The sequence below is a fragment of the Platalea leucorodia genome (assembly GCF_965183815.1).
Source record: "Platalea leucorodia genome assembly, chromosome: 1".
Taxonomy (NCBI): Eukaryota; Metazoa; Chordata; class Aves; order Pelecaniformes; family Threskiornithidae; genus Platalea; species Platalea leucorodia.
The window spans coordinates 100,738,713-100,752,857 of record NC_138823.1 but is presented as its reverse complement, the minus strand read 5'-3'; the positions used below and the strand labels follow the sequence as shown (position 1 = coordinate 100,752,857).

Below are 14,145 nucleotides of genomic sequence, written 5' to 3'. Positions count from 1 at the left end.
TACAATTAACACTAGTTTTATTTTATATTTTTTTAATGTTACTTAAGACCTTCTTATAAAATGACCTTCTTGTAAGGCAGGATAACAGCATGAGAAACAGATTCCTCTCTCTTACCTTAAGGCGACACTGAATGTGTAGCTTTGTGAGTGTGTGCAGAATGTCTCCTCTGGAACTGAGTATGTGCCTATACATACCTGATCCCTGTTGCACACAGTTGCATTTCTACTGACTTCAGTGGTCTTACTTCTGATTTACATTACTCTGACTGAGGTGAGAATAAGGCCCATATTGTGTTAGACGCAAGTCAGCAGAGAATACTAACATTTGCATTGTAACTATTTAAAGATTAATTCATTGCTGAGTATGAAGAAAGTATAAAAAAAGTACCTGGGATCAAAAAGTGCATTGTTATTCCAATAGTATATTGCACTTTTATTAGTCTTTTGAGAACATGAGTTAATTTTTACATGGTACCCAAGTGCCAGATTTACCTTTTTAATTATGACTGTATCCAGGAGAGTTTACTCCTGATGTGTATTTGAAATCGAGCTTCTAACTGCTGATGTGATTGTCAGTAATGTTAGTATATAGAAAGCTACAGAGCGGTAATAGAAAACAGTATGGCATAGAAAATACCCTATATCATGGGAAGGTATGCACGCTGTATAAGACATACATTTTTTGGACAAGTGCTTTTTAGCAAGATCTCTGGATGGTAGCTGAGCAATACGACCTACTATTGTACTTGAATACCAATGGTTTTGGCTTACAGGAGGAATCCAGTCTTTAGTTCCAGGAGATGACAGTCCGTATAGGGAAGATTTCTCCTTTACATCATCGGGTTTGGATTTTTGTTTGTTTCCTTTCTCATTTTAGGACCTTCGCTAACTGATGTAGGAGTCTCTTGTGAAGTTCATCACCAATTTTGACTTCTAGTTGTCCTTTGTACCTATCTACAGTAAAACAAATTAAACCAAAGCTTTGACTGTGGCCTTTTCTTTGTTTCCTCTTCTAAATTAATTATTATCAACTCTGTCAGTGCTAACTTCAGTGGTTCTTGAAGCGCATTGTTTTTGTATATCATGAGTGTTGCTTTTTTTTTTTTTTTCCTTAAGCAAATGTTTCTAATGAATGTTTCATTGTTTGTGCTTTTTAGGGAGCAGTGATGTACAAGCTGTGTATCACACTAGTATCTCTCATTTTATTCTTGACACTTACCAAGAACTTTCCCATGGCATATATTATTGATAATGAATTTCTTGATAAAACACCCTTCTTGTCAAGACTTGGTTACCTGTATGTTGTAACACAGGCAGCAAAACCGAAGTATTACTTTGCATGGACGTTAGGTAAGTCTGGCTACATCACTTATTTTTGTAGGTAACAAATAAATGGGGGAGGGGGTCTGAAACATGGCGGGGGGGGGGGGGAGGGGGGATAAATTAGTCCCTAGACCTGTAGTTCCCGTGGGAGGTGTACACGTGTTCCTGTAGGCATTCGACCCAACTGAAGTGGGAAGATGGCAAAAGTTTTCAAAAACATGCATAAAATCTCTTCTAGCTTGTCTGACATCCCCTGCCTCTGGAACCAAATCTGCTTTTCAGCCTCTTGCCAGTAAAGTCAATGTAACAATTTCCTCTTAAAACTTTGTAATTGTACCAAAATACTTTTTACAGGAATTCTTGGGAAAAAAAAGTTTGCCTCCTCTAAACCTTGATTTTTACGCTTTATTCATAATTTGCCACTTGTATCAGTGGGGTTGGGAGGTTTAAATGCGTCACACTGGCTCAGGCTTTACAAATATGTTATAATACAAACAGACCTCTCTCTTCCTATGGGACATCTTTAGCACATGCCTCTGTATAAGAAAGCTGTAGTGCTTGTTGGGGGGCTGAAGTTAGGCTTTGCCTCCAAGGCACTGTGTGGTCCTGTACACACGTTAGCTTTGAGCGATCAAGAGAAAGGATTGAAGAACCATGGGGAAGGTGGGGAACAAAGGAGGTGATGGGAAGGACCCAAGAATCTCTGCAATGAAAAGGAGAAGGGAAGGAAGAGGGCTCGTTATAGAGAAGCAAATTTCTTTTCTTGGGAGCCAGCTAGACTGGTGGTCAAAATAATGTTTTTGTATTTTACTTTCTTCCTTTTAGAAGTCACCTTTCCCATCTATGTGTGAGGAGTCAAATCCTTCTAGGCCAGGCTGAAAATGGAGACACTCAATTTTTTTGCTAGTATTACAAGACTTTGTTTGTAGGGGAGATCCTGAAAGCCCAGCCAGCAATGCATACACCTGAAGCTGAGAAGAGTGTCATTGAGATGGGATGGAAAGAGCCAGGGAAATTCATTGCGAGGCTGTGATTAAACTGATGGGAATAAAACTGACAGATTGAGGGAAGACAGCCAGGACTGGCATCTGTGGGATGGGAAAGGCTTTGGGATAAAGAATTACTTGCTCGGAAACTTATTTTTGTGGGATCCAATGTTAAATTGTTGCTTCCGTTTTTTTTCTGGCATTATAGTGAACTAAAAGTCCATTATCAAAGAGAGAAACTGAACTTGGATTTGTGACGTGACTAAGCCGTAGAGGCTGTAGAAGTATCTTACAAATGAGGGGTTTCGGGAAAGTTATGCATTGCATGCTGGAGGGGGAGGCCTCTATTAGTCACATTAGAAATCCAGGCAGCGGAACAGCAGACACTTTATCCTTTTGCAGTTTAGCTCACGGTGGCATGGCCCAGGGCGTTATAAAAGTGCCTGCTGAAACAGCCGATAAGCGCTTCCTGTTCTCAGAAAAGGACAGTCACGCTATTGTGCGAGAGCCGCGCTGCTGAATTCCTCCAGATCCATGGAAAAACGGAAAATTCGGCTTCTCGCCGCATTAGCGATAGTCATGGGAATGTGGCTGCAAACTTAACTTGGAGCTGTCGATGAAACCAATTTGGGACTGAGCACCTGCATCCAAGGAGCTGTGAAAGCAATACACCAGAACTGTTCAAGTCAGCAGGGAAACCTCTGCTGGGCTTTGTGGAGGCTGGTGTTTTGTGAGCAATTCGAGGGTGGACAACTGCAATTCTTCTGTGCTTCGCACCTTGATCTGCAGATGGCAGCTTGGGAAGCAAAAGGCGGGTGGGCCTGCTGTATTACTATGTCCCTGGATTTCTGGTTTCTTGCCTTTGGCAAAGAAACAGTAAGCGGTCCCTGCCACCCTTAGTGCAAGGAGGAGCAAATCCAGGAGTCCCACTGCTCTGGGGTAACAGTTACGCAGAGCTCCAGTCTCTGCGATTGGGCAGGGTCCTATGGGCCAATTTCAGGCAGGGTTGTTGTTTGGGCGTTGTTGTTGTTGTTTGTTTTTTTGGGTTTTTTGTTGTTTTGTTTTGTTTTTTTTAAACAGGGATAGAATTAAAAACTTTGAGACTGACCTTTCCATCAGTAATATCTAGCTCGTTTAGTAAAGTGGAAAATAAAATGGAAAGTTTCAGGTTAGAGAAGGTTGCTCATTTATTTATTTATTTATTGTTAGTCTTGTTGCTTTTAATTAGGTTTTCTCTCTGGTTTTGTGCTTTGGGATTCCTCCACAAGCTTGTGCCTGTACTCATAGCACTGACAAAGCAAAACCAGTTTTCATTCTTGGGAAAGAAATGCTGAGCTTTTTAAAGCAGAACTTAACCAGGCTCGTTAAAAAGGCAAAAGCCTTACCTGTATTTTCACTTTCTTTTTTTCTTCCAATAATCCTCAGTGTTGATTGCATCTAGTGATCCAGAGATAACGAATCCCTTCTGTTTTCTTAGTATTCCGAGAGAGGATTTCTGGCAGGGGTGCGTTAAAAGCAGGATCTTGAGACCCAGTGATGAGAGGGGAGGTAGTTGACCGGCACCCTGGGAAAGAGCAAGAGTGCAACATGTGAAATGCCTACCGTTACCCAAGCTTTTATTTGCACTTAAAGTAGTTAAGTCTGTAATTAAAGTTACTCAATATTTGATTTGTAGAGATGGTGAGGTACTTAGGGAGGCACTGAGCAACAGGATTAGCAAAAGGCTTTGTCTGCGGAAGTCTGAATGAAAGTCTTAATTAAAACAACCATGTTGGAACTCAACAGAAGTGGCAAGCATATCTTTGAGACACTACAGTTTTTCTGAATTCTGGAAAATGCTGTGACATCCAGGTACCCTTTTGAGGAAAACGCTAATTCATTTTGTGGCAACTCTTGTATATCTATCTCAGATTGATAATAAAGGCAGAATAATGGGAAAAGTGATTTCTATCCATTTTTATTTTATTTTTATTTTATTATTTTATTTCTTCTGCCCAAGGAGTAGCTAGTCTTTCCTCTTGAGGAAATGACTCTTGTGTTGCCTTATAGCAATGCCTCTTTGCTAAGAGGAAGCTTCTCTTTGAAAGAGAGGATGCTAACTGCTATAAAGCTGGTCCGAATGTGTGTTTACTGTCATACTGACTCTTAAGAAAACACAGCTCCTCCAGCAGTCTGATTTGACCCGTCTTGCTTTGACTTTGCAGCAGATGCAGTCAATAATGCAGCTGGTTATGGATTCAGTGGAGTTGATGAGAGGGGCACTTTCCGCTGGGACCTGTTGTCCAATTTAAATATCTGGAACATTGAGGTGAGTTACAGGAGTGGCTGCATTGGCATAATTATAGAGAAATGGGCGTGATAATGGGGAGAAGCTTTGCTGGAAGGAAAATTGGTCCATGCCACCACACTGCCCCTCTTTAACATGGAGAGGTTTTGTATTTTATCTGTTGGGGAGATAAAAAGCATCTGTCACGCAGCCTTCGTTACAGTCTGTATTCGGGTTGCATTTCTAAATAGTTTATAGAGGGCTAATAAATGATTAATCAGATGTTTAATAAATGAGCAGTCAATTACTGTAGATTGTGGCTGAGTTCAGCAGGTCAATAAATTGCTCACAGCTATGATTCTCCACCATCTGTGGTGTATTCTGTTTATTTACTTCTAACAGTCTTCCACTTTTGTAGCCCAGTTGAGATGGGTGGCAGTAGTAAAAGAGGCCATCACGAGTAGGCGTTGCACAGCCACTTGCAAAGGCCAGGTCCCTGCACGTGGTTGGAGTGCCTCTTGTAAATGGAGAAAAGCAAGGGTCGGAGGGATAACAGGTACAAACTGAGCACCCTGAATGGGAACTGGCACGGCCACGTAGAGCTTAGATGGCTGCTGATCTAGAGCTCCATCCAGCAAACCATACTGTTTTTGAGAAACATCTGTCACACATGTTTCTTGTGACTGCAGTATACTTTTAACATCCATTAGTCTTTTGTAAGCTATTTGTGTTTGTTTCTCTAATGCAAAAGATGGCCCACATAATTTGTTTGCCCAGAAGAATATTTTGTGAATGCCAGTCGGATGTGAAAATGTTTGTGTCTGAGACTGCTTTCTAAAGGTTTTTCTTTAGAAATAGGAGGAGCTTCCCGCTGTAATTCTGTAGTTATGATTTTAAAAGGAAAAGCAGATGAAAATAAGTTGACTGCTTTATTGCTGAATGATCTGTGACTAAGTGAACGTGATTTAATAGCTCTTCTCAAAAATGAAAGAGCCCCTGTAATTCTTCATTGAAAGATGCCAAAACTGGAAGTATCATTATATATTCTCTTTCTCAACATCCTTTTTCTGTCTTCTTTTTTTTTTTACCTTAATTAATCCTCAGTGTACATCTTTCCTTGAGCAGTACAGAATACACAGCCCAGAAATGCTTTATACTCCTCAGTGATGGCAGCACCCTAGATACCACTCTGAGATCTTGAATCAATATCTGATTCAGTTTTGGGACAGGAGATGATTCCCACCTTGACGGGCTCAGGCAGTTTCTGCTTGCATGAGGAAGGTGAAGTGCAGGCAATGCTCTTTAGTCAAGTCAAATTAAGGAAACAGGAGCCTTTGCTCCTCTCTACTCACTGAACTGTAGACCCCTCAAAACTATTTTCCTTTACTGGTCACATGGGCAATAGAGATCAGGGTGGAGAAATTGCTTCCAGGAGCATACAGAGACCATTACTTTGGGTAAGCCTTGAACTGTCGCTTTATGCACCAACAACAATTCCAGGAGTTGGAGTTGAAGTGTGACTGTACAGTGTGTTTTCAGCAGGTATAGCCACCTGTGTATGTAAAATTGCTTAAGAGTTGGCAACCTGAGTGCTAAATGTGACTAGGAGATGACCCGGTCTGTAGTAAAGATAAGCACATGGCAGGAGTTATGAGGGCATTAAAATGTGATGGGGGCTAAACGCATGTGGGGGACTTGAAGAAAGCCTTGGCAGCATGCATGCTTTGACAGCCAGTGACTACTTTCTCCCTTGATAATGTAACAGGGGAACTTAAAAGATGCCAAAAGAGAGTGACAGTATTAGTTGGAAGAGAAATTATATTTTTCTTGGCTTCTCTTGGTGCAGTAATGCAATTAAAATGTGGCAGTACTGCATTGGGAATTGCTAATCATTTTAACTCTTTAAACACAGAGGATGAAGTGCTAGCCTTCAGGAATCTGCGTGAAAGTGCATATTTCCCTTGGAAACCTTTGCCTTTAATCCATCTTTTGAGTGAGTCCTTCCGTTCGGTTGACATGGGAACATAATGTGGTGTCACTGAAACATGTCCCTGCTTGGTGAGGAGGTCCTTCGAAGTTTCTGTCAGCAGGCGAGGAACAAGGGGGAGCAGGGATGGGGAACCACCAGAGGTGAAGTTGATCGGAGTTAGGGTAACTGATGCTGAACAGAGTCCAGCAGTCCCCTAAAGCTGGGAGAACTGGTGCTGTGAGGAGGTACAGGTGGTTCTCCCAGGACCCTGGAGTCCACTCTGGTTTCTCAAGTTGGGCAGCAGGCTGAGAACTGGCTTCTAAATTTAGTCCTAATTTTTTTTCCTCCATGTTTTTCAGTCTTCCCCCTTCCTTCTCCAAATAATAATGCAGTTCTTCTAGTTTTTATAACACTTTGTTCTAATAACACCCTAGGGAAGTCCAGACCTTGTAATGGGTGGCAAGATATCTCTTCCAAAAATGAAGCTGTTTATGAACTGAAGGGAAAGGCAAGCAATTAAAGCAAGAAAGCTTTTCAGATTTCCCACAATTTGAAAAATAACCAAACATTGTATTTAATTTTGCAAAACAAAGTGAGATTTTTACAGCAAGTGCCAAGTGTTAAGAGTGAGCAATCAGTCTAGTTAATGTCCTTCCCAAAACACATTAGTATAATGATGGGCTGTGGCACAGTCTTCACAACAGTTAGCTACTAGATTTAATATTTTCCATGTATCACCTCTCTAGTTTAAAATGCAAGTATTATTTTACAGGTTTCAGTGCTAACATTTCATGTGAACTTCTTTCTTAGACTGCAACAAGTTTTAAAATGTACATTGAAAACTGGAACATTCAGACAGCTGCCTGGCTAAAACGGTAAGAGCAATGAAACAGCAACATGCTTGCGAGACCTCAAAACTCTAGATGGCCTGGAAAAACACTGACTGGTGAATCTCATGAACGTATAGCCTCTTATCTGTCTGTATTTCCTGTGTCTGTAACAGTTGTTGGAATACGAGGATATTTGGTGCTATAAAGTTTTATTGCTGCAAATGTAAAATGCCCACATTTTATATATGAGCAGCAAAGCCATAAACGAACTGTTCAGATCTTCCATAATAAAAAGTAATAGCATTTTGATGGCATCTTTTAGGCTGCTGTTTGTCTCCATTATTCTTGCTGTACTGTTTCACTTTGCTACGTTATGTTTCCCATGCGTACTACTACTGGAGGCGAGCCGTGTGTCACTGGGATCCGCTTCAGCTAGAACTGGAGAGAAGTTGAAATCTTCAGAGCCCCAGTGTAGTCTGGTTTGGAGTCACCAGAAGATGCTTGCTAGGGAGTCCCTGTTTAGGATATGGAGAAGAGACTTCTTATAGCACTGAGAGGATCTGTTTTTAACCCGTGACTGTTAAGGCACATATAAATACTAGCATAAGTCCAAGTTTTGTAGATTGAACTGTCTCCTGTTACTCATTACACTTTCTGGCATGATTAAATGTACAGTCAATGTGGTGTCTGAAATGCAGGCCCAGATTTATTGTAGTTATCATAACTATTTTTATTGGTAAATATATACATCTTAAAAGTCAGTGTCTACTATTTTTTTCATGATTCAAATTATGTTCCTGGTAAGAAGTGCATTATCTTGACTGGTTTCTTTGGAACAGAGCATTTCACTTAAACCTCAGATAGCCAAATAGACCAGCTAGTGTGTTCTTGAACTGGTATAATTCACTTGTCTCTTTGGAGTGGGATTCTGAGCTGCTAACGTTAGCAGGAATCCCCTGCTTTGCAATAGCTTACAACACTCCCTGTTGTTCCCAGCATCTGCCAGATGACAGTGCCTAAAAATACTGCCATTCACCAGTGAAGGGTGGGGTCATGTCTCTTTGTCCCTCGACTTGCTGTTGATCTGCCGTCAGAGTTTTGAAGGGTAGTGTGTGATTTCAAATAGAGGTATAAAGGTGAAAGAGAAGTCTTGCCTGCTGTTTGTTCTGTTACATATTTAAATGCTGTGAGCACTGGGAATATTTGTACAGGCAGCCTTCGGATACTCTGCATAAAAGCATGCTTCCTCTTTCCATCTAACCCTCCATCTAAAGGAAGGGAGAGTGCCTCGTGCCCTCATCTGTAACAGAGGCAAGATAAGACCATTAAAAAACAGAATACGACCTTAAAAACAGAGAAGGGTTTGAAGTGGTGTCCACTGTATGGTTGTATTCAGCCTCTTCTTGTTTTGTTTTTGTCTTTGCAGTGTTTGCTATGACAGAGCTCCCTGGTACCCTACGGCTTTAACGTTTATCCTGTCGGCCCTGTGGCATGGTATCTATCCTGGATATTATTTTACGTTTCTCACTGGAATCCTTATCACACTCGCAGCCAGAGCAGTATGTACCTTTCATTGTTCTCTTCTAAAGCCCACGCTAGATACCATCCAGCTGTCAGCTGCAGGGACCACTCTGACATGGTCAAGCAGCTTGTCCCTGCTGTGAGCCCTCTTTCATGCCTTTGCAGGCTTGATGTTCACTGAAACTTTGTACTGCATTGATGCTAATTACAAAGTACCCCCAGCAGTTATAACCAGCACCAATTCTGCATGTCCTGCAGTGCTATCCCCGGCTGTCAGAGGAAACATTGCTTGTGGGTGTACAGTTGGTAGTGCTACCAGCTATGTCCATGCAGTCAAATTAGCTTGGGATTCAAGGTTAAGCTTGAGTCCAGACATCTGCTAGGTCATGTTGGAGTCCAGACTTCTGCTAGGTGGTGTTGCCCATATGCTGGCATGTAATTGGCTCTGGGCCCAGTCTTTCACAAGAAGACTGTTATGGGTTGAGCATTAGCCCAAACTTGAACTCTTTCACGTGGATGTAATTGATGCAGTAAACTAGCCTCTGTGTTTATGGGCCTCATCTTGGGTAGAGTCACCGAAGACAGAACAGATTTTGTGTCTCACTGTTGTTAAATTTATCACTGCTGATCTTTCGGGCTGAACCAGCCAGTTGCGCAGGGCTGGGAAGCACCATTATTGTCTTTCAGAGTTTGACTATGGATAAGCAACCAGGTCAATTTGAAAGGTGAATTAAACTAGTGATCAGTATTAACTGCTATGGCTAGAGCAGGTTGCTGAACATGTGGTCTTAACATGTGCTTTGCCTCTCATTTATGAGGATTTCATAGATGTGAAGCTAAACCAAAATCTACAGAGAACAGAACACGGTGCAGGTATAAACACATATTTGTTCATTTAAAGTAACTTTGTTTCACCATTGAGAACCAGTGATAAATCAAAATCAGGAGGGAGGAAGATCAAATCATAACAACTCCCCTCCCCAAAGGTGTATTGTGCCAGATACCCAGCATGAGAGTCTGCTCCTGTGATTATGACAGAGGAAACTGGGGGACACTTCTCTGTTTGCCACCGGTTAAGTGTGGGATCTTGGATATGCCAGTCAGTACACTTCTGTCTTCCTTCCTTCTCTTAGTGCTTTCCAACTGGTGTACAAACTTTTTTCTGTAATACTAATGCTGATGATAAGTGGAGAGTCATACACTGCAACGTGTCTTTGTGACTTTGCCTAAGAAATGAATTTATGTAATTTTCTGTTTGCTTTTCCCTGACCTGCAGATAAGAAACAATTGCAGACATTACTTCCTCTCGTCAGTGCCTCTCAAGATAGCCTACGACGTTGTTACCTGGGTTGTCACTCAACTAGCCGTGTGCTATACTGTTGCACCGTTTGTTATGCTGGCTGTTGAGCCCACAATTAAGTTTTACAAGTAAGTTCTCTCCTCTTGACTTGTTATTCTCCAGACCAGCACAGGCTTTTCTTAAATAACCCCAACCACACTGAAAGGCAGTTGGCATTTCATCAAATTGGAAAGGAGTTCAAACAGAATGCTTAATAATGTGTAAGGGGTGATTTTTTCACTCCCATAACTTCATGAGATAATAATAATAATGCCAAGGCAGAGCACTTCTCTTCTACTTCTCAGTCTGTCTTTGTCCTGATGTGACTTTTCACATATTCAGATTCCTTTTTCAAAGCAGTCAAATCTCAACCATTAACAGTGGCCAAGGCTGGAGAGGTTAAGAATAATGTGAGTTGGCAGTAGGAAGGAGTCGATGAGAAAAGACCAAGTTTCCAGCTGCCAAATGAGTAGAACAGGAGATGTGATTGGTCAGCAGGAGCTAAGGAGGGTGCCTGGCAGAGCATTACTTCTTGAAATGAGTATGCATTTCTTTTTGAATACTTCCATAGGAAGTGAATACTTCCCTAGGTTCCCTAAAAATAAGATAATACTGGTGTTGCAGAGTATGTTGGATATACTCTAATAAAAATAATTTGAAATAGAGAAATTGAGAAAATAATTTGAAAAGGGAGACTGGACTACATTGCTTTACTGTTCTTTCATTCTACAGTGAACTATCAACGTAGAAGAACAGGTTTTGGTTAAGAAGAAAGACAATTCCCTCCTCTAATATAAAAGACATAAAACTGGTAGTCAAGGTAGCTGCTGTCAGTAAGTCCATTTGAAGGGGGTTGAATTCCTGTTTCTCAAAACATTTGATTTCAACACAGAAACCATATAAAAATGACTCCAAATCTTTCTTAGTTTTGGTAAGATGCTTTCCCAAGTACCTTGTTATATATAATTTTTCTCTCTTTCAAGACAAAAGTAGCAAACAGCAATCAGAACAAAAAAGGAGAGAAAAGACTTAATATTAAACTTGTTTATAAATTTGCCCTGTGAGTGAAGTTGGTTCCCTTTGTGCTACAAAAGGCCATTCCATGTAGTAAATATTAACATTATTCTGTGAGATTACATTGCTAAGATCAAAACTACAGAAATAAGTATGTATAAAGAACTTGTTAGCACTATGCCAGCATCCGTGAAGGCAGAAATATTACTTTTACCAACATTCTGAACAAAGAAAATAATTTTCCACCCTTGCCCCAAGTTGGGTCATCACCTTAATATGGTTTGCCCTAGTGGCTTCAAACATAGTTAACACTTAAACTTACAGACTGTTAAGCAAGGAAATTGTAGGCCTTTGGGCAAGGGTGTGAATTTTTGGAGCACTGCACACCTAGCAGTCGCCTTAAGCACCTTACAAGGCTATTAACAACTATGGTAAGAAGCATAAACGAGACCATAGAAAGGTGCATCTGTCTGGTTAGGAGCTGGACCATATTGCTCCCAGACATCATCCTCCCCAGGCTGCCAGAGCCTCATGTAATCGGTTTAAGTAATTTTTTGTTTCTGTTCAATCTTGTGTGTACTGAATTATTTGAAATAAAAACATTTGATATTTAATAAGATATCAAATAAAGATATCTCTTCAAAAACACAACCCTTCTGTAAACATCATTACCTGACCTTCCCCAGTTAAAAGCTGAGTGTTCTGATTTATTTCAGATCTCAGCACTTTGAATTAATTTTTTTTTTCTGTCACTTTTAAAAAATTTTTTCAAAGCTTGTACAAGTTTTATGTCCTAAGCATGAAGGATGTTTCTTCAGAATGTAGCCTTGTATACTCTTAACATTAAAAGAGAGATGGGCTGCATAAGTCTAGGGTTGAATTACATGGGTTTATCTGAGCTGTCAGACTTTGGATTCTGGAGTTTGCTGATTGATTCCTTGCCTCATTAACATCCATGACATAATTTGCATCGATGCCAGCAGATACCACGTGCATAGGCTGTGTGAAATTCAAGGGTGTATTTTATGCTTTCTAGGTCAGGTTCATACTTTCTGCATCCATCCCTTAGTGCTAAATTCTGCGTGGACTTACTGAGGTTACACAATTCATGTTATTACTAACAAAAATGTAATATTCTCTTTCTGCTTTTATTCCCAGGTCTATGTATTTTCACATGCACATTCTAAGCATCCTGGTGTTGCTTGTGTTACCAATCAGACCTCAAGCCCACTCCGTAAGAAAGCCTCAGAATCAGGCCGTGCAGAACTCTGTTAAAAGCAAAGACAAATGATGCCTCCAAAGAAAATTGCTGACATTGGGAAATTGAACTGTCATATTGGAAACAAACGAAGAAGAAGAAAAACGGGTGGGATGAGGGTCGAAGTAGAAGAAAGTGGCATTCCTATTGGTTATCTTAAAATCTTACTGGACAGGGCAGAAAAGAGCCTGAACGACTGTATTTCAAATTATTCCAGTTAACAGAGATTTTTACAGGCAACGTTTACAGGCTCATGGGGCATTTTCATTTTTTTAATAAATATTTTTATGAAGTGTTTTTATATATTTAAACTTTTTCACACAGACGCATTTTTGATCTTTTACATAAATATGCAATTATTAATCAATAATCTTGTGATTAGAGGGACAGGAAGCAGCTAGTAGAGAGTTAGACCAGCTGCCTGATAGCCTGGTGCTGTGGGCAGCTGGCAGGGCAAGCTTTTCATCTCTTGGCTATCGAGAGAGGTGGTGCAAGTAGAAAACTACGGACGTGGGGTTGCTCAAGGTGCTGGCGCTGACTTCTGCCCTGGCAGGGAGAAGAGGGAGCAGGGCTTTCCCCGGCAATCTCCAGAGCAGGGACTGCAGCCTGAGCTCGGCAGCAAGGGTATTTCACATCCTTCAACGTGACACCTGCTGGTAATGAGGGCAAGACAAGTCCCTTGGGAATAGGTGTCTGGGAGCACTGGCAACTGGCTAGGCCAAAATCTAAAGCCAAGTAAAAGGAAAACAAAACAAAAAAACCTTTAGAGTAAAAGAAGGGACATACACCTTGTGATCTGTAGAGTTGTGCTTCTATAATGACACAGCTGGTGCTCGTTGCTACATCAGCCTTGTTTTGCAGTTTTAGAGCGATGCAGCACTTCCATTTCAGTATCAAAATAACCGAGGAGCCATGCAGGTTTAGTGTGTTAAAGCTTGCAGTTACGGGTTAAATCTGAACAAGGTTTGTAACGGATCAGACTGTTCTACTCAAAACCATCCCGTCTTGTGGAGAGGTTACTTTTCAGCAGGATAACACTACTATGAAACCTGAACAGTAATTATCATACTCATAATAAATCATCTGTACAACATGTTGTGATGTGATATGATCACCACAAGAGTCAAGACCGAGTCCTTGTATGATCTCGACATGTGACTTAGCCTGTCGATGCAAGTTTCCCTGCTTCTAAAGTCCTTGGCTTACAGGGCTGTTGAGAGGCTTAATTTCTAAGAGGAGGTTGTGCATTGAGATAACCCACTGCAAAATGCTGTGTCAGGTTTTTTTCTTTAATTTTTTTAAATCCACTTACCCCAATAAAACAGGCTGGTACGACACATCAAAACCAACTAAAACATTTTTTTAAAAAATGACTGTTTTCCAGGACTGTTTTTATCAGGATTTTGTAGAATCAATTCCCCTGTTAAAGTATTGGTATTGCTTTATGATCATTTAACTGACGTGTGATTGAGCAAAGAATCTGCTGTCTACTGCATTCTGATTTTTGTGTCAGATTTAAAATTTTGCAGAATCCTAACATTTTGGGGAGAAACAAATCAGTGAAACCAAAACAAGTTCCAAAAAAATATTTGGGGTTTTTTTTTTTCTTTTCTCTGGTGGGAAGTTTTTGTCCTGTGAC

At 40.7% G+C, this 14,145-nt stretch overlaps 1 protein-coding gene across 2 annotated transcripts in view; it reads left to right on the top strand.

The window, feature by feature from the left end:
• MBOAT1 (membrane bound glycerophospholipid O-acyltransferase 1) overlaps window positions 1-13,882 on the top strand; it is a 60,036-nt gene extending 46,154 nt beyond the window's left edge. For both annotated transcript variants that reach the window (XM_082330142.1, XM_082330141.1), the window contains 6 exons: window positions 1,158-1,350; window positions 4,514-4,617; window positions 7,355-7,419; window positions 8,801-8,933; window positions 10,172-10,323; window positions 12,407-13,882. In XM_082330142.1, the coding sequence (XP_082186268.1) occupies window positions 1,158-1,350; window positions 4,514-4,617; window positions 7,355-7,419; window positions 8,801-8,933; window positions 10,172-10,323; window positions 12,407-12,539 (780 nt within the window). In that variant the 3' untranslated portion in view covers window positions 12,540-13,882. The remainder of the gene's footprint in view (window positions 1-1,157; window positions 1,351-4,513; window positions 4,618-7,354; window positions 7,420-8,800; window positions 8,934-10,171; window positions 10,324-12,406) is intronic.
• Window positions 13,883-14,145: the final 263 nt, after the last annotated feature.